Source organism: Salvelinus namaycush, chromosome 3, assembly GCF_016432855.1.
Source record: "Salvelinus namaycush isolate Seneca chromosome 3, SaNama_1.0, whole genome shotgun sequence".
In the NCBI taxonomy this organism is placed as follows: Eukaryota; Metazoa; Chordata; class Actinopteri; order Salmoniformes; family Salmonidae; genus Salvelinus; species Salvelinus namaycush.
Genome location: NC_052309.1, coordinates 64,068,033 through 64,087,939, shown reverse-complemented (window position 1 = coordinate 64,087,939; position 19,907 = coordinate 64,068,033). Strand labels below are relative to the sequence as shown.

At 43.3% G+C, this 19,907-nt stretch overlaps 1 protein-coding gene across 2 annotated transcripts in view; it reads right to left on the bottom strand.

The window, feature by feature from the left end:
- Nucleotides 1-1,438: 1,438 nt before the first annotated feature.
- Nucleotides 1,439-19,907, bottom strand: part of LOC120034704 (integrin alpha-3-like) — a 42,179-nt gene continuing 23,710 nt past the window's right edge. Inside the window, exons 2-26 of one of the 2 annotated variants that reach the window (XM_038981315.1) lie at nt 17,926-18,053; nt 17,548-17,639; nt 14,475-14,718; nt 11,575-11,670; nt 11,005-11,236; nt 10,614-10,807; nt 8,271-8,359; nt 7,921-8,057; nt 7,671-7,748; nt 7,450-7,517; nt 6,437-6,573; nt 6,105-6,251; nt 5,738-5,835; nt 5,351-5,519; nt 4,870-4,953; nt 4,658-4,737; nt 4,439-4,516; nt 4,225-4,327; nt 3,963-4,139; nt 3,599-3,721; nt 3,262-3,375; nt 3,047-3,145; nt 2,723-2,848; nt 2,307-2,474; nt 1,439-1,947 (exon numbers count right to left, since the gene is read on the bottom strand). In XM_038981315.1, coding sequence (XP_038837243.1) covers nt 2,367-2,474; nt 2,723-2,848; nt 3,047-3,145; nt 3,262-3,375; nt 3,599-3,721; nt 3,963-4,139; nt 4,225-4,327; nt 4,439-4,516; nt 4,658-4,737; nt 4,870-4,953; nt 5,351-5,519; nt 5,738-5,835; nt 6,105-6,251; nt 6,437-6,573; nt 7,450-7,517; nt 7,671-7,748; nt 7,921-8,057; nt 8,271-8,359; nt 10,614-10,807; nt 11,005-11,236; nt 11,575-11,670; nt 14,475-14,718; nt 17,548-17,639; nt 17,926-18,053 — 3,001 coding nt within the window. In that variant the 3' untranslated portion in view covers nt 1,439-1,947; nt 2,307-2,366. Of the gene's footprint in view, nt 1,948-2,306; nt 2,475-2,722; nt 2,849-3,046; nt 3,146-3,261; nt 3,376-3,598; nt 3,722-3,962; nt 4,140-4,224; nt 4,328-4,438; nt 4,517-4,657; nt 4,738-4,869; nt 4,954-5,350; nt 5,520-5,737; nt 5,836-6,104; nt 6,252-6,436; nt 6,574-7,449; nt 7,518-7,670; nt 7,749-7,920; nt 8,058-8,270; nt 8,360-10,613; nt 10,808-11,004; nt 11,237-11,574; nt 11,671-14,474; nt 14,719-17,547; nt 17,640-17,925; nt 18,054-19,907 lie in introns of those variants that run through there. The other variant, XM_038981321.1, reaches the window with a different exon arrangement.

The window sequence follows — 19,907 nt, the reverse complement described above, 5'->3', positions numbered from 1 at the left end:
AGATACCAATAGGTTATGGAAAATGTAGTAGTGCTCCAGTAGGTTTCCTAAAGGAGAAAGCCTCTACTTCTTTGTAAAAGAGAATAAAACAAAAACACTATAGTAAATACTACAGTAATGCCTGCAAAACCACTACAGTAAATACTATATTATATACTACAATATTTATATGATAGTTAACTGTAAATACTGCAGTAAACACTACAGTGAATACTACAGTAAAGTCCTCAAACACTTGAGTGAATACCGTAGTATTTATAACATAGTATATATGCTATAGTATTTTTTCATGTGGGAATGCCTACTTTCACTATGTCACATACTAACAAAGACATGTATACAGTTAACAGCCAAGCACAGTGCTCCCAGTCCCAAATGAATTTGGTGTATGCCGTTGATAGTTAGGAGAGAGTTCTGAAATTATAGTCCTACTCTCTCTTTTCTAGATTGATCATATTATTTTACAGAATACACACAAACAAAGCAATCAGACAACGACCAAACCATTAGACCTGTAGTTTACAATACATGTACATGGAATGTTTTGAAATGACCCCAACCTCACAGTTCTCTGTGATTGAAACTTCTCCATGTTCCTTTCTTCTTGGTTCAGGAGTGGCAGTAGTGCCTTGGAACACTACTGTGTGAACCACTTCATCAGTCGATCTCTGATCCATTCCTCAGAATTAGGCCACTGGGATCAAACATACTGTACTTTCTATTGGCACATTTACATCCATCACTCAACTTGGGCTCATACAGTGTAATAAATCAGACAATTAATGTAAACAAATCACATACTAGTTTAAAAGCATCGTTTTAAAATCGTTTTGAAAGCATTTCTATTCAAACCACAGTACAAAATGACAGGACGTGCAAATATCAGTCGGTTCCATTTGGAAAGATCAAATCATAAGATAAAAATAAAGCGCTTTTAGCAAATCTAAAACTGTTTCAAATTAGTCTTTTACAATCCACATACAAAAAAGCACATTTGAGTATACAAAACATTAAGAATACCTGCTCTTTCCATGACATAGACTGACCAGGTGAATAAAAGTTTAAGCTATGATCCCTTATTGATGTCACTTGTTAAATCCACTTCAATGAGTGTAGGTGAAGGGGAGGAGATAGGTTAAAGAAGGATTTTTAAGCCTTGAGACAATTGAGACATGGATTTGTATATTGTGTATGTGTGCCATTCAGAGGGTGAATGGGCAAGACAAAATATTTCAGTGCCTTTGAACGGGGTATGGTAGTAGGTGCCAGACGCACCGGTTTGTGTCAAGAACTGCAACGCTGCTGGGTTTTTCACGCTCAACAGTTTCCTGTGTGTATCAAGAATGGCCCACCACCCAAAGGACATCCAGCCAACTAAACACAACTGTAGGAAGCATTGGAGTCAACATGGGCCAGCATCCCTGTGGAAGGCTTTCAACACCTTGTAGAGTCCATGCCCCGACGAATTGAGGCTGTTCTGAGGGCAGAAGGTGTGAGGTGCGCAACTTAATATTAGGAAGGTGTTCCTAATGTTTGGTAGCCTCAGTGTATATTCTAATTGACATCAAAACAACTAACATTAAAAGTACAATTCTAGAAAATAAAATTTCGGTCCAGAGCATTCAATCTTGTACACTATAAGGAATGTGGCAGTCATAACACCATCAGTCCTGTTCCCAAACAATGTCCACAAATCCAGACTTGCGCCCAGCCAATGCATATTGAGATGGAGTTTCTCAATAAGAGTAGTGGTAGTGTTGAAGGTATCAGTCAGTAGTAATGCTGCATTTCAGTCCAGTTTGTGATCCAGTGCTTCTTTCTTTTATTGGGGTTTGGCTCCTCGATGAGGAATCCCTCATTTACCTGGTAGCGCTCCTCTTTGCCAATCTTCACTCCCTGGTGTATTGGCATCATCTTGAAGTGGTTGGGCCGCTTGAAAAAGCCACACTGTGGGACAATGGTAGACGACACAAATGAGATATGTGAAATATATGATCAAATCACCACACAACCAATAGACTCAAGCTCTGCAAAGCTGGTTAGGTAGGAGAAGAGACTAAATAGTTAGCAATGGGGAAAGGGTTGGGAAAAAAGAGTTAAATAAACATATAAAAGTCAATCAGACAAGTCACAGCCTCTGAAATGCTGTTTCCCCTGTGGATAGATACTCTTGATTAAGAGAAACCATTAGATCATTTATAATTTGACAGCAAGAGAGGAAGACTGAAGTTAAGGAAAGCCAGTGCAAGCTGCAAAAAGCCGTTGGAAGCTGCAAGGAGTCACAGACGGAAGGACTATTATTTTACCGAGGAAACCCAGTGCATTGTTCCAGAGGCCCACAGGGGGACCTCCCTCCCCCAGCCTCACTACTCCTCAGTCAGCCTCTCCACCTCCGACGGCTGGGTCTTCATCTCAGCTTTCTGGGCCTTGGCCTCGTACATCTCCCTGGTGCTGGCCCTCCTGAAGAAACCACACTGAGGGGAAGGCGGTCAGAATAACAAGTCAAACAGGATCCATTGTGGATCCAAAAAGGTGGACCTTTCGAACCAGTGGACAGTAGAAGTCTCGCGGTACCCGTACCATCTAACAGTTTGTGTGGATTTGTTGTTGGAGGCGAAAATGAATCTCCATTCTCCTCTTTCTGCTAATGTCAGTGTAGGATATTTGTTCAATTGGACCTAACTGGCAGACCATTGTAATAACTAATATACTGGATCGTTACCTTCCACATAAGGAGGATGATGAAGGCCAGAAGGAGGACGCCAGCGACAGCAGACACGATGATGATCCACAGGGGAACCTGGTACGTAGACTCCTCCCCCAGCTCTGGGTCTATATTCAGGGTGAACTACACAGGGGATATCAAACAGAGGACATTAACTATGTCTGCATTTAGGCTATATGTAAAAGTGTATCCTCAATTATTATTCTGTATATTCCTCCTCTATCATGTATCATCACTCAGTAATCATCATGGAAATTACCTTTAAATTAGTATGGATGTAGCCTAGCCTTTGTTACAGTATGACTAGTATGGCGTCATTACCTCTGTGCTCTCAGTGTTCATCCTGATGGTGGGTTTGTCTGTGACCAGTTTCAGTGTGGCCTTGCCATTCACTGTCACCCGCCACGCTTCCCTGTAGTCCTATGGAAACACAACACATAAACAGGGCTTTATTGGTACACCCATTCCAGTCACTCTAATGAAGCTGGGGAGAAAGTTCACATTAAGACTAGACCACTGTGCTTTGGTGACTTTACCTCCAGCATGGTGCTGTTCCACACTCTGGCCCTGACAATGATTGTCGCAGTGTTGTTCATGTTGCGGAGAGGGCAGATGAATTTCACACAGTGAGCAGTGCCCGTGACACAGTCCTACAGACAACAGCAGTTGTAAGGGAGTTAGCACCAGTACACCATTTGGGCATACACATTTCAGTTGAGTGCATAATGTGACCGACAGGGTTCAAACCCAGGTCTCCTGCTCACCAGAGGAGAGCATTAGCCCACTAAGCCAAAGCCTAGGCATTGGCTCAGGGAGACAATTCAATGCTTCAGGTTCTAGGCTTATGTATAAGATGGTGGGGACGGCCCTCACCAGTTTAAAGGACTTTTTGCGAGTTCCCTTCAGATTGAGGGAGGCCCGGGGTTCTCTGGGGTGCACCTCCTCTGTGGAGCCCTCCTCTCGCTTCCTTCTCCTCCTGGCTTTGCTCTCTGGTAACTATGAGGAAAAGGAAAACAATCAAAAAGGCACAGACCTCATAACTAAGTGTTATAATATTGGAACTTAAAAGTAGCTGTTTTTTAGGTGTTATATTGACAACAACATTATCAACTGTGGACCTGAAGTCCATCTGAAACCATAAAATTGGGAACACATTAACGTTAATATACCAGCTATTGGGATTCTGAATGAACGAAACACCACTGAAATAGCCCTGATAATACTCCAACAGGTTTACCATGAGTTTGAGTGGGTTGACGATGGCTCCAGGAGGCACACAGTGAGAGTCTGACGTCCCTTTGGTCTGGATCTCCGTCAGGTACAGCAGCCACTTGCCATTGGCTACCTCCCAGGGCCAATCAAACTCCACCTCCAGGTTTCCAAGGTTACCCAGCGGCTTCCCAAGAACATTCACCTATGAGAAGAGGCATCATAGGTAAATTTAGGATCCTCAGAGATGCTAGCAAGGATTGTTTTTGAGGTAAAAAAATAAATAAAACCTTAAATGTGAACTCCACAGGACTTCCAACATCGCCGGCAGTCTTCATGCCCGATTCTCCCATGATCTCCCCACTGAAGTGAGTGTGATCTGTGTACTGGGCACTAGAATAGAGGCAGTGACACTGAATCAGATCCCTGTGATATACAGTATGGTGCTACCTAATGCCTATAATCAAAACATGCCCTTAAAACGACTCAAAACCATTAACTTACAGTGCAAAAGACGCCTCCAGTGTATACTCCACCACCATGACAAGAGGCAGCGGTTGTACATTGCTCTGTTCACTCAACCTGAGAGAGGACAAAGGTTGAGAAGCAATTACATGTCACAGATGATTGTAGCCGGGTCAGTCCAGAAGCAATGCCGTGATGAGGGATGGTGTATGTAGGTAATGACAGTAGGAAGTGTACATAGAAGAGAGGGACATTTACGTGGAAAGCTGCAGCGTAGAGCGAATCTCTCTGGTGTCCAGGCTGATCTCAGACGTCTGAAAGATGATCAGGACCTGATCCTGGAAAACAGAACGTGGTAGAAATCCACATTTAAAACCCTATATATGGTACCATGTTCCCATCCCACTTGTATTGTATCCGCTGTGGTCCAGACGAAGTAGCGGAGAGTACTAGTTTAAACTGGAACCTACCATCTGGTTGCTGGTGAATGGGTTCCCCAGCTCACACAGTACAACCATATCCTCTGCTGAACACTTGATGGCTGGGTTGTTGTTCTGTGGAACATAGGCAACCATTTCGTGAGGAGAGAGGAAGTAGTCATTTTTTGGGACAACTAGCAAGTAATCGTATCTATAAATCACCAATCAGAGAACCAAAAACATGTGGTTGTTTACTTACCCATAGCTTAGCATTAGCATCGTTGCGTGCAAAACAATGGGTGTGATAGAACTGTTAGCCTTCTAGCTAATTAACTCTGTTACGCACCATAATAGAGGCTCCGCGGTGAAGTTTCCCCTAGGCACAGGTCTAGGATCAGCTTCCCCACCCTCAATCCTAACCTTAACCAATAGTAGAGAATATGCTAAAATGACCCAAGATCAGCGCCTAGGGGCAATTTCACCCTATTACGCCAAAGAGCGACACCAGAGTAGCACAGCATAGCAGGCTTACCTTTGAGCGAAAGGCAGAGTAGATCAGTGACGGGGGAATGGTGACGTTGAGCATGGCATTGTGAGCGTCCTCCGCCGGTTTCCCTGGCAACTGGAAGTTGGTCACGTCCACGACCAACATTACCTTCTTGACACTGGCGCTGTACTGGAGGATCTGGTGACCATCATGGCTGTACAGGGACATTCACAACACACAGAGTTAACAAAGATTACATTTTCTCTTTGATTTGATGTCTTGGTCACTCTAAAAGCGACTTACCTTATTCAAAGTCAACCTCTATGGTTTACGTTCCTCTCAAGCCACCAATCATATAGCTGATAACACTTTGAACTATCCCTCCTATACCTCTAGTCATGACCTTTGATCCCTGACCTCTGATGACTGTACCTGGGAAAAGGTGTCTGCTCTTCATTGGCAAACTCTGCCTTCATCTGCAGGTTACTCTGGCACGTATTGTCCGGGCCACAGGCTTTCTGGAAGTGAATCTGCGGGAGTGAGGGAGGGAGTGGGATAGAGAAAGAGGGGAGGGAGAGAGAGAAGTTGAAAGCAAATATACTTATTCTCTATGGAGCTAATATTATTTTCATCAACACACTATCAACAAACCCCAGTGTACAAAGCGTGGGCAGTAATTGAAGAGGCACACACACAAATAGTATAGTGGAGATTCTGTGTAAAGGGGAACTTTCAAAACAGTATTATGAGTAGTCGCACCTTGGTATCAAACATTAACTCAGTAAACATTAGGTCTAACCTCCTTTTTGACATGGCTGGCCTTTCCCTCACTGAGCACAGGGAAGGCATCCAGGTTCTGCAGGGACTGCCGGGCTTTGGGATGCCCCTCATGGAGGGATACGTTCAGGGAGAAGACTACGGGCTCCACCTTGTCTCGGATGGGACTCTACAGGACAGACAGCGAGACATGGTTAGGGTAACTCCTTTTGCTATTTTCAAGCATTTATCCAACAAATCTCAACAAGTAGATCAACAGTAATGATACAGGGCTTTGACCCTGGAGGAGGAGATGAATTCAAAACCAAACCCAGTCCATGGTCACAATAGGTTATGTCGGTGACAGTTCCTTACCACTAGTCCGAGCCTCAGCGTTTTGCATTTGGCAGATGGCATTGACAAGAAACCAGTGTAGCTGTCCAGGCCATTGTCTTGGAAACGGACCCGGTGGTTGTGCCGCGTTAGGTCGGCTTCCACAGTGTACTTCACAGCTGAGAGGACACGGGACAAAATGCTAGAATACATACTACAGGGAATTTCATAACAATTATTTATTCATTCATTCAGCAGCTTTTATCCCCATTGTTTGAATAAAAATGTGGCTTCAATGAATAAAAACAATAAAAGCAAGTAGGCTTTGTGTACATTTGAAATCACATGAAACCAACAGTTGTGTTTGCGTACATACTGTGTGCCAGACATAAGATTTATTTAGATAATAATATTAGTTATCTGTCATTTGATTTATGATTTTGGTTACAAAGGAAAGGGGACAAAGCCAGTGATGTTATAAAAAACATCTTTTTTGAGATGTTATGTGTGTGTTTCTTGACAAGCTCATATGTTCAAGGGTAACAATGGTGGAGTTTGTTTTGCATGGCCCAGTGCATGGCCCGGGTGGGTGGAGAATGGTCTAAAATGAGCCAACTCCGCCCACATGGGGTACGGGAAAATGCAAGGCGAACTCCAACAATGTCTTGCTAATTTACACCCTCCTCCCTTTTGATGAACAACCTGCGCTAATTGGCTGGACTGTCTTGCCAATCAATCACTTTCACCAATTAGTTAATAGCTAGGCACAAATGAAACCAACAGTCACAATGGCCCTTTAGGACTCATGTTAACGTGATGCATCCTCGGCTTACAATAGTACCTTGGGGATAAATAAACTGTATTGAATTTAAATCAATTGAACCAAATTTAATTAAATGGACTAAATTGAATTCCATTAGCTCCGGAAATGACATTCATACATGTTGGCAATCTTGTCATAAGATCACTTGAATGACTGTTCTACGCTAAAATAGCAGTTTTAGTGTGAGAGCAGTGGTCATCTAGTAACAATGTTGTAACAGAACCACACTCACTGACGTTCTTCCTGAAGTCCTTGTCCCCAGTGCTCAGTGTGTAGTTGAAACAGACCTCCACCTCCATACTGCAAACACAGAAAAACATACTCAAATGGTCAGGGATTCCCTATTCAGGGTCCTTACATGGGTTGAATCACTATTGCTGAAACATTGAGTATCCTCAAGCATTGAAGAGAGATCATTATGTCCAAATACCATTATACCAAACAAAATCTTACCAGTTGTCACAGTCTTTAGGGTCCACAATCTCTGGCGTCACTTCAAGAGTTTTAATGAGGTGAATGACTGGGCGGGCCCTGATCAAATAGATAACAACATGAACATATACCATACATTAGGGATTTATGGTTGATACAATAGATCTGCTGTGCATTAAACAATATGTCTGGTCGAAGGATGAGAACTGAGAAGGCCGAAAACACAATATACATCTAAATGCAACAACAGATCCTTGTTGTGATTAGCTACCTCAGTAAGGCTACGCGGTCGTCCAGTGAGCCGACCACCATGTCGGGGTAGCGGTTCTCATCCACATCCAGCCCTCCGTTGATGGAGTAGCCAAACGTCTTGAACCCACCTCCAGCTATATCCTCCCCCTCAATCACCTGAGGAGAGGGAGGTCAATACAACGACCAGATGTTGCAACAGAAATTGCTCCTCATCTGTTCAGCTCTGCAGCTCTCCTCACCATGAGCCCCATAGGATGAATTTACCCGTAGATGCTGATCTGAGGTCAGTTTTACATGTAATACCCTTACGGCTAAGGTTAGGAGTCAGGGAGGATCCTAGATCCTGTGCCTAAGGGTGTGTTTCCATACCTGACTGGGCTCCTGAGAGATGCCCTCAGCACTGCCTGTCCAGATGAACACCCTGCCTGTTCCATGGAACGGAGCGCCCACCGCAAAATCTGTGAAGAAAGGGAGGGGGAGAGCGAGAAAGAGATAGAAATTATAGGCTCTTGTGTCTCCAACAAAGGTCTTCAAAAGCCCTGTTCCATCACTGAGTGTCAGGAATGTTCTATCCATTCAATTTAATGTCAGCACTCAGCACTGAGCCAATACTTAGTGAGAGTGAAATGTTGTCAAAATCCCATTCAAACAGCTTTGATTCATGTCAGAAAGGCACATGATAGATTTATAATACCAGTGTCATAGACATTATGGTGATCTACTGTATAGTGTTCAGGACAGAAATGCTGTAAAAGGATATATGTGGCTTATTCTTAAATACTGTACTCTATCTTCTGAGAGATTAAAGGTCCAATGCAGCCGTTTTTATCTCAATATCAAATTATTTCTGGGTAACAGTTAAGTACCTTACTGTGATTGTTTTTCATTTTGCTAGGACTGTCTAGGTGTGGCCTGAGTGGGGAGGGGGAAACTGAAAACTAGCTGTTATTGGCAGTGAGGTTTGTAACTCTCTTTCTTATGTAAGGGATGAACGCCGACGTTCTGTACTTTACCTTGGAAATGTGGATGACGCAGCGGAGTTCATTTTTCCAAGTTAATGTACAGAACGGAGGTGTTTATCCTGCTTACACCACAGTTGCCAAAGAAAACAATACTAAAGCACACATTTACCGGTAGAAAAAAGAAAAAAATCCGTTGATATTTCCATTTTTATAAGAGAATTCATAATTTCTCATATTTTGGTTTGTTTGATATTTATGGCCCGCGACCCAGTTGTTTGTTCTATATGTTCCGTAGTAGCCATGCTCGCTGGCAACGTCATTGTACCTTGCTTGCTAGTTACTATAGCCAACTAGCGATGACTAACACAGTCACAACCTCCGTAGCCAGAATAACAGCAAAATAGCTGCATTTGCATTTGTTTAAGCGGTTTTCTATTGACATTAATTTGGATACATCCATAACGTTGAGCTGATGATGCCCGATTTTGCCAGTTCATTACGAGGAGATCGCACTGCTTATCAAACACCAGGCTAGAAGCTAGCTAAATAGTTAGTTGCTAGCAAATCTGCCAATATGACAACTGAATTGAAAAATACCGTTGCTGAAAACAGTTTGTCAAACTAGAAACGTGGAAGGATTTGACAGCATGGCGCCATTTGCTTTGTGACTGCAACATAGGGACCGGAGAAATCCATGTTCATCAATATGTCTCTGAAAAAGCAAAACAATGCTAGCTAGCTAACTAAGTTCTTCCTCGTTGGGCCTGCATTTACAAACTATCCAATTTCGGTTTGTGTGGTTGTTGGTTTAGCTTTCTGTAACTTTGTAGCAAGTAAGGTCTGTATGTGTAGGCGTATATTGCGTCATTATTGCAAGGTGTCCGATATATTTTCAACTTTCCAGATATCTTTTCCAACTGTCCCCTATCTGGTTTTAATGTCCATTCTAGAATGCCCTTCTAACCAATCAGAAACAAGTATTCAACAACGCTGTGGTACAATGGTCTATTAGGACATTTACAGCCGGTTGATGTCACCAGGCAGTTCAAAACTCCATTCCACCAAAACAGGCTGAAATTTCAGTCAGTTTTTCCAAACAGCTCTTGCACTAAAAGTGCATTATTATAATTTTCACAATTTCACAATTTTATTCCAACGTCAGAGTGGAAGTATTAAAAGTTAAATAAATTTTATCCCCTTTTCTCCCCAATTTTCGTGGTATCCAATCGCTAGTAATTACTATCTTGTCTCATCGCTACAACTCCCGTACGGGCTCGGGAGAGACGAAGGTCGAAAGCCATGCGTCCTCCGAAGCACAACCCAACCAAGCCGCACTGCTTCTTTAACACAGCGCGCCTCCAACCCGGAAGCCAGCCGCACCAATGTGTCGGAGGAAACACCGTGCACCTGGCCCCCTTGGTTAGCACGCACTGCGCCCGGCCCGCCACAGGAGTCGCTGGAGCGCGATGAGAGAAGGATATCCCTACCGGCCAAACCCTCCCTAACCCGGACGACGCTAGCCCAATTGTGCGTCGCCCCACAGACCTCCCGGTCGCGGCCGGCTGCGACAGAGCCTGGGCGCGAACCCAGAGACTCTGGTGGCGCAGTTTGCACTGCGATGCAGTGCCCTAGACCACTGCGCCACCCGGGAGGCATAAATCCCATTTTTGACTGCACTGGGCCTTTAACTACTTTCTATCCTAGGTTCTTTATAAGTGTGAGAAAATGTTGGTTTATTTAAATATTTTACCTTGAAAGCCATCTTGGTTGACATCTCCAATGGCAGCCACAGCCATTCCAAACGCAGAGTCTCTAGGGCCTCGGAGTATGATGCTGGAGTTCTGCCGGAAGGAGCCGTTCTCGTTCATATAGACGTACACCGCTCCACCAAGCTCCTTCTTCCGATCAAAATAGAACGGGGCTCCGACGATCAGATCCATCCAACTACGAAAATGTGCAAACAAAGAGTGTTGTTTCATTGACAGGGTTCAGTCAATAGTATTTCAATTAAATCAATTCAGGAAAAATTGATATTGCAGTTAAATTCATTCCAAAATACACTAGATCAATGATTTAAAACAAGTTACTTATGTCCCATGGGGATTAAGAGGAGTAAGACTAAGTTATAATTCATACTGTACCCATCATTGTTGAGGTCTGCCACGGCTAGGGAGTTCCCAAAGTATGAGCCCATCTGCTCGCCTCTCAGGGTGAGGTAGGGTTTCAGCTGGTCCCCGTCCCCTGACGTCGACTTCTTCTTCACAGTCAGAATGACCGAGCCTTTGGCGTCATCCTTGTTATCCTTAGGAGCCCCTGTCACCACTGTGTCCTGGCTCTGGCTGAGGAGGCCTCGGCCCTCTGCCACCGAGTAGCCTGGAAAAGAACAACAACAAACAATATACTATTACTAACTTTTAAAAAAGACTATGTCTGACTTACGTGATCTGATCTTAATCTTAAGAAATTGTTCGTAAAGTAGAGAATCTTACACATGCGCAGAAGGTACGGCTGTTTAGCTATCGGGAAGAGGCATCTAGAAAATCTGGCCATGCAGCCACTCTGTTCTAACTACTACATACTGACGTACTAACAACATAGGTTAACTGACAACAGAAAACGCACACATCATGTTTCACCGTTTACTTTAAAAACCTGTTCAATTCAAATCTGTATATAGAAGTGTCCTGGGTAAAGCAAGAAAAAAAGCGTACCTATGTAAATGTGCCGTCGATTACCAAAGTTGGGGAAGCTGCTTCTCTTGGTGTCATAGATGACATTTGGATTCATCCAGGAGACATGAACATTGCCTGAAATAGAAGCAGAACAACACACTGACATTTTAGAACAAAATATGAAACAACCACAAAAACTGACACGATTAGCATGACAAGGACCACATGTGTTGACTATACCGCACACACAGACCAGGCTAACATACAGTCATGACCATAATTATTGGCACCCTTGATAAAGTATAAAAAACAATACAGGAAGATCCACTTGCGGATCCTGGCAGAGGCAACCAGGTTTTTGGATTACAATTTTGCGGTACTGGGTAAAGTTCATGATGCTGTTGACCTTAACAAGGGCCCCAGGACCAGTAGAAGCAAAATAGCCTCATAACATTAAAGATCCATCAGCATATTTTACAGTAGGTATGGGGTTCTGTTCTGCATATGCATCTTTCTTTCGACGATAAACCCACCACTGGTGTGCGTGGCCAAAGAGCTCTATTTTCATGTCACCTGACCATAGTACCGGTTCCAATCCAAGTGCCAATGCCGTTTAGCAAACTCCAGGGGGCCATACTTGCGAACATGAGAAAAAGTTTAAGCAACAGCCAATTAAAATCATCGACATAGTTGCACCTGATCACAGGCTACATGTTAGCTGTTCCCATCGCATAACCTTGTACATTTAGCCCTATGTTAACCCTCACCAGGTGGCCAGGATTATTTCCTCTAACAAATTTCGCATCAGCCTATCAAAGATCTTAAACTGTTTCTCCACACACCAATGGCATTTCTTAAAATACGTCAACCTGGCCACCAGAGGGATATATTTAAAGCTGTAAATTCAAAGTTTACTTTTGTTCCCCTTCACTTTGTCTGTCTCAAGTGTAGAGTACCAATAATGCATGATCATCGCATTCATGACTAGGCGACTTACTAATGTTACCAATTCATAAGCCTCAATTCGTCGGGGCATGGACTCAACAAGGTGTCGAAAGCGTTCCACAGGGATGCTAGCCCAAGTTGACTCCAATGCTTCCTACAGTTAGTTGTGTTTAGTTGGTTGGATGTCCTTTGAGTGGTGGACCATTCGTGACACACACGGGAAACTGTTAAGCGTGAAAAACCCAGCAGCCTTGTAGTTGTTGACACAAACCGGTGTAAGTGGCACATACTACCATACCCCATTCAAAGGCACCTAAATCTTTAGTCTTGCCCATTCACCCTCTGAATGGCACACATACAGTACACAGTCCATGTCTCAATTGTCTCAAGACAAAAAATCCTCCCCTCCATCTACACCAATTAAGGTGGATTTAACAAGTGACATCAATAAGGGATCACAGCTTTCACCTGGTCAGTCTATGTCATGGAAAAAGCAGGTGTCCTTAATGTTTTGTACACTCAGTGTGTACAGTAACTAAATCCCACATTTTTGCTTATCCGTTTAACATACATCCATGTGCTTTTACGGAGAAAATATAAAGGACTATACAACATTTAAGTGTATCATACATTGTGAAAAAAAAGTTGAAGAGCATTATGTCCTTGACAAATAGCTGTAATAGCTGAATTTGAACCGGATCTAATCACGGCCACCTGGTGAGATTAGCATAGGGCTAAATGTACCAGGTTTTGTTTATAAAGCCGTCCTGCATAAACTTCAGCCGTACCTGACTTCATTGTTAACATACAGAATAATGAGATAGTAGACGCGGTCTCAGGGATGGCTAACTCTGGAGATCCCTTCGATCGCCACTGAGTTAGGTAAATCTGCTTTTTCTTTGCTCCTTACTTGAGGGAGGATCTCAAAAACTCTCTGATAATGGATGAATTGGTGGCTCTAGGGCAATTCAAAAGGCTGACTGAGGTTTGTTTTCTATTATTGTGTTTTGCTTTTTGTGTATTGATGTGAATATTGATGTGTATAGTGATGTGTAAAGTGTACTGATGTGTATGCAGGGCTCATCTGTGAAAGAGACATTGGTCTCAGCGTGACTCCCTGTCAAAATAAAGATGAAATATATATATTTTTTTTTAAATGTGATGAGAACAGCTAAATCAATTTTGGTTGCAGATGCAAGTTGCAAGTGGCATCATCTCAAGCAACTTTGCTGATACACAAAAGTTATCCAAACGTTTGGTAAATTGGAACAGCATCGATATAGACAAAATGCTGGCTGTACAATTTAGCTATATTTGCAAACCATGTCCTACCAAGCTAGCTAGCTAACCAAGCTAGCAAGGAGCTAGCTAGCTAACCAAGCTAGCGACGAGCTAAGCTAGCTAGCTATATAGTGCAGTTCATGTTGGACTATTTCAGTTGAAACTGGACAGAGAAACATATGGGGGGTGACACACCGAGCAACCCAGATGCAACTTTGTTGCAAGCAACATACATTGCGTCCAGACTGCTTCGTGTGATATCGGCTTAACATGTAGCCTTTGATCACATGCAAGAGCGACGACAAATGTAATTGGCTGATGCTTAAACTAAAACTAAAAACGTAATGATCTGGAAGGATTCTGTATGGAGGAATGGCCTGAGATCCCTCCCAATGTGTTCTTCAATCTCATAAAGAATTTTACAAAAAGGCTCAGTGCTGTTATCCTCGCAAGGGGAAGGTGCCGGAGTATTGAAAACACGGGTGCCAATAATGTTGTACCCCTATCTTTGTGAGAGAGAAAAAAAAAGATTACTTGTTAAACAAAATATTTTTCTCAGAAAAATTATATTAATATAAAAGATGTTTATTGTATTATTTTGCTCGTCTTTATCAAGGGTGACAATAATTTTGGTCATGACTGTACTTAACTTTACTGACCATATTGTCCCTGTGGGATGTATTTTTTGCAGTCTCAAACAAATCTATGCCTACCTTGCCACTCAAAGCTGCCAGGGGCGCCCACGATGACCTCTGTGTCAGTGATGGCAGCAGAGATGCCCATGTTGCACATGACTTCGCCTGTGATGTCTTTAGTGTGGCTGCACACCTGATCAGGGTTCTGCCAGTGCATGTCTGTTTCATTATAGTTCAGGTCGTTACCACGGATATAACACTTCCCAATCATCTGACGCAGCTTCAATACGCCATGTAACTTCACAAAGCGATGGCCACAGGTCTGAGAGAGAGAGAGAGAAAGAGAGAGAGAAGGAGAGAGAGAATCAGATTTGATCCTCTTTGTCTTGGTCATTCAATACTTGGCCACTTAATCAAGTAGTATGATACAGTAAGTTGCCAGAGATAATCATTCATATCAATATTGAATGCATTTTTTTGCTGTAATTTACACTAATCTGTTCAGTAAACTCAGAAAGGAGAGTTGCTGGTCTGGAGGGTCACCAGAGGATTGATGGCCTCTTGAACCAATTTTTTATTTGATGTATTTCACCTTTATTTAACCAGGTAGGCTAGTTGAGAACAAGTTCTCATTTGCAACTGCGACCTGGCCAAGACAAAGCAAAGCAATTCGACACATACAACAACACAGAGGTACACATGGAATGGCCATGGTGGCGAGGTAAATACAATATAGCAAGTAAAACACTGGAATGGTAGATTTGCAATGGAAGAATGTGCAAAGTAGAAATATAAATAATGGGGTGGAAAGGAGCAAAATAAATAAATACAGTAGGGGAAGCGGTAGTTGTTTGGGCTAAATTATAGATAGGCTATGCACAGGTGCAGTACTCTGTGAGCTGCTCTGGCAGCTGGTGCTTAAAGCTAGTGAGGGAGATAAGTGTTTCCAGCTTCAGAGATTTTTGCAGTTCGTTCCAGTCATTGGCAGCAGAGAACTGGAAGGAAAGACGACCAAAGGAGGAATTGGCTTTGGGGTTGACCAGTGAGATATACCTGCTGGAGCGAGTGCTACGAGTGGGTGCTGCTATGGTGACCAGTGAGCTGAAATAATGCGGGGCTTTACCTAGCAAAGACTTATAGAGGACCTGGAGCCAGTGGGTTTGGCGACAAATATGAAGCAAGGGCCAGCAAACGAGAGCATACAGGTCACAGTGGCGGGTAGTGTATGGGGCTTTGGTGACAAAACGGATGGCACTGTGATAGACTGCATCCATTTTTCTGAGTAGAGTGTTGGAGGCTATTTTGTAAATGACATCGCCGAAGTCAAGGATCGGTAGGATAGTCAGTTTTTACGAGGGTATGTTTGGCAGCATGAGTGAAGAATGCTTTGTTGCGAAATAGGAAGCTGATTCTAGATTTAATTTTTGATTGGAGATGCTTAATGTGAGTCTGGTTAGACTCTAAACTCTCCTTCCAGACACCTAGGTATTTGTAGTTGTCCACTTATTCTAAGTCAGAACTGTCCAGAGTAGTGATACTGGACGGGCGGGCAGGTGTGGGCAGCAATTGGTTGAAGAGCATGCATTTAGTTTTACTTGCATTTAAGAGCAGTTGAGCCCACGGAAGGAGAGTTGTATGGCATTGAAGCTCATCTGGAGGTTAGTTAAGACAGTGTTCAAGGAAGGGCCAGAAGTATACAGAATGATGTCGTCTGCGTAGAGGTGGATCAGTGAATCACCAGCAGCAAGAGCGACATCATTGATATATACAGAGAAAAGAGTCGGCCTGAGAATTGAACCCTGTGGCACCCCCATAGAGAGTACCAGAGGTACGGACAACAGGCCCTCCATTTTGACACACTGAACTCTGTCTAAAAAGTAGTTGGTGAACCAGGCGAGGCAGTCGTTTGAGAAACCAAGGCTGTTGAGTCTGACGATAAGAATGTGGTGATTGACAGAGTCGAAAGCCTTGGCCAGGTCGATGAATACGGCTGCACAGTAATGTCTCTTATCGATGGCAGTTATGATGTCATTTAGGACCTTGAGCGTGGCTGAGGTGCACCCATGACCAGCTCTGAAACCAGATTGCATAGCGGAGAAGGTATGGTGGAATTCGAAATGGTCGGTAATCTGTTTGTTAACTTGGCTTTCGAAGACCTTAGAAAGACAGGGTAGGATAGATATAGGTCTGTAGCAGTTTGGATCTAGAGTGTCACCCCCTTTGAAGATGGGGATGACCACGGCAGCTTTCCAATCTTTGGGAATACGATACAAAAGAGAGGTTGAACAGGCTAGTAATAGGGGTTGCAACAATTTCGGCAGAAAATTTTAGAAAGAGAGGGTCCAGATTGTCTAGCCGGGCTGATTTGTAGGGGTCCAGATTTTGCCGCTCTTTCAGAACATCAGCTATCTGGATTTGGGTAAAGGAGAAATGGTGGGGGCTTTGGCGGGTTGCTGTGGAGGGTGCCGGGCAGTTGACCGGGGTAGGGATAGCCAGGTGGAAAGCATGGCCAGCCGTAGAGAAATGCTTATTGAAATTCTCAATTATAGTGGATTTTTCTGTGGTGATAGTGTTTCCTAGCCTCAGAGCAGTGGGCAGCTGGGAGGAGGTGCTCTTATTCTCCATGGACTTTACAGTGTCCCAGAACCTTTTTGAGTTAGTACTACAGGATGCAAATTTCTGTTTGAAAAAGCTAGCCTTAGCTTTCCTAACTGCCTGTGTATATTTGTTCCTAACTTCCCTGAAAAGTTGCATATCACGGGGGCTATTCGATGCTAATGCAGAACGCCACAGGATGTTTTGTGCTGGTCAAGGGCAGACAGGTCTGGAGTGAACCAAGGACTATATCTATTCCTAGTTCCATTTTTTTTTAAATGGAGCATGCTTATTTAAGATGGTGAGGAAGGCACTTTTAAAGAATAGCCAGGCATCATCTACTGACGGGATGAGGTCAATGTCATTCCAGGATACCCGGGCCAGGTCGATTAGAAAGGCCTGCTCGCAGAAGTGTTTTAGGGAGCGTTTGACAGTGATGAGGGGTGGTCGTTTGGTCGCAGACCCATTACGGATGGAGGCATCTAACAGAAGACGGTTAGGCCTATCATTAGCATCTCTATATGTTTCCTGTTCCTGCAGACAATAAGTTACTCACCAGAATTCGGCCCCCTGGCTGTCTTTGGCTGGCCACGGTTACCCCCAGCCACATATCCTCCACTCTGTCCTCACCCTCAATGAGGTCGGGGTCTGAAAGGTCACAGTATATCACACCACTCATCATCACTGTGCTTTGGGTTTCATAACAACACAACAAAAAGGCATTTGTTTTAGGAATCAGAACAAATTACTTATGTTCCTCTTCAAATCCCTTATTTCAGTTGATTTGATATTAACATTTCCTCTGTGGTGTTCTAAATGGATAGTACCTTTGTGGAACAATCTATTCTTAGTCCAAATGTACTATAATATTTCCTTACATTTTTAAATCAGAATTAGCAACTCTGAGCAACAACAGCAAAAACACAATGCCTACCTGAGCCAATCAGGTTCATCCTGGTGCAATCTGATGGGGCAACGTTTACAGGGCAGGTATACACATCTCCTGTTTCACTGGCCTTCACGCCAGACTCTGCCTTCTCTTTGGGTGCGCCAACAAGTAGTCTGTGGATCCAAACAAGACAAAACAAATCTGCGTTTACATTTCAACCCCAAGATTAGCCATCTATAGTAGATTAGCCATCTATAGTACAGTATGTTAAACTCTCTGACAACAGGGCACCACACGCATGTCTGCAGGAGATCAGATGATACCCAGTGGTGTAGTGGCAGGTATACGCAAGCATACGCCGTATACACACTTTTTTTCAGTGGGCATTGCGTATACTCCCTTCTTAATCCCCACAAGTAGTTTACTCGAGGTATATGCGGTATCAATGAACAAGGCTGATTTAACACATCAGAATGTTTCGGTTCAAATGTTGATGAACTATATTTCTCCATTTTAAGCGCACTGCGTTAGAGATCTAAAGATGCAACACCTATTATGGGTCGCTAACATGAATAGGATAATGCCTTCGGCTGCTAAACAATGAAGGAAAGCTGATTTGAAAAATAGGCCTATAGAACAGGAGAGCGCATTTGAGGTTTCTAAAACGTTTCCCTCAACATTTCTACGGTCTTATTTTGGCTTGGCTACTTTGAAGCAAGGTAAGACATGCCTCATAATATGAAGTAAAACATCCAGGTTTCAAACAATTAAGGAACAGGAAACATATAGAGATGCTAATGACAGACCTAACCGTCTTCTGTTAGATGGAAAGGCTTTCCCAAAAACCTTCTCAATGAAATGCTAAAGCAGCCTATGCCTACCTGGCAGAATGATATCATGATTATTTGCATCAATCCAGTGGCCATTTTGTTTTGCAAGCTCCATCTCATGTCCGCTACAGAAACACTGCTATCGAAATAACAGTGCTAAGTGCCTGCACACTTGAATTAAAGGGAAACTACAACTCAAAAGTGGTCTCCTGATGTGGTTTAAGCATTGATGTTGACTTAGAAATTCCAATTATTATATATATTTTTTAATCAATTTAAAAAATTTGACTTTGAGAGCTAAAACCTGAAAGAAATGGGGAAAAATCAGAAACCTGTGAATTTCTGACTCATTTGACCTCCTCGTTTATCTATTTCAATAGTAGGCCTACTATTAGACTACTTGCACAGTACATCTTGGCTTGTCCTGACTGTGAAAGACCAATATGGGATTCATAATTTTAGGTAATTCAGAGTATATGTCACTGTTTCTCAGAGGGCGACTTTACTTCGTCGGGTGGGTCGTTTGGGAAAATGTTAGCAAAATTAGAGTATATCCACTACACCATTGATGATACCATGTCAACAATGCGTATCTACTGATCCATTGATAACTGCCACCTAATTGGCAATCTGATCAGAGGTATTTCACCATACAGACATGTGGCATTGTGTAGCGGAGAGAGTAGTAATTCAAAATGTCTTGTTTCCTTTAGACAGAGAGTCAAATGTATGTATTTGGATTAAAAGGTGTAATAACCAAACAATTTGAGCTGTCCTCCCTTGCTTCAATAAAAGATAGATGTAACACAGATGACTACCCCTGTGGAATAGAGCGGCAGGCAGCCAAGCCAGGATGTGTAGATTCTTCCCTATCTCACTCTCTTTCTCGTTGATATGCTGTACACACTGCAATGAGGTGGGTACTGATGAGGAGGAGCCGGGGACAGGTCAGACACAGAGAAGTCAGACTGGAGAGAGGTAGAACGAGTAAACAGAGGAGAGACTGGGGAGGAGGGAGAGAGACGGCAGCCAGACAATGACAGACGTAAGACAGGGAGGACCAGTGAGGAGTTCTGAACTGAAGGGCACCTTTCTCCTCCCATCCGTCCCTCCGAGCTGTCTCATCCAGTTTGGGGGGTCTAATTTAATTTTGTCGCCCCCCTCCCCTCACCCAGGACCCGGGTTGGGTTGTGTCAT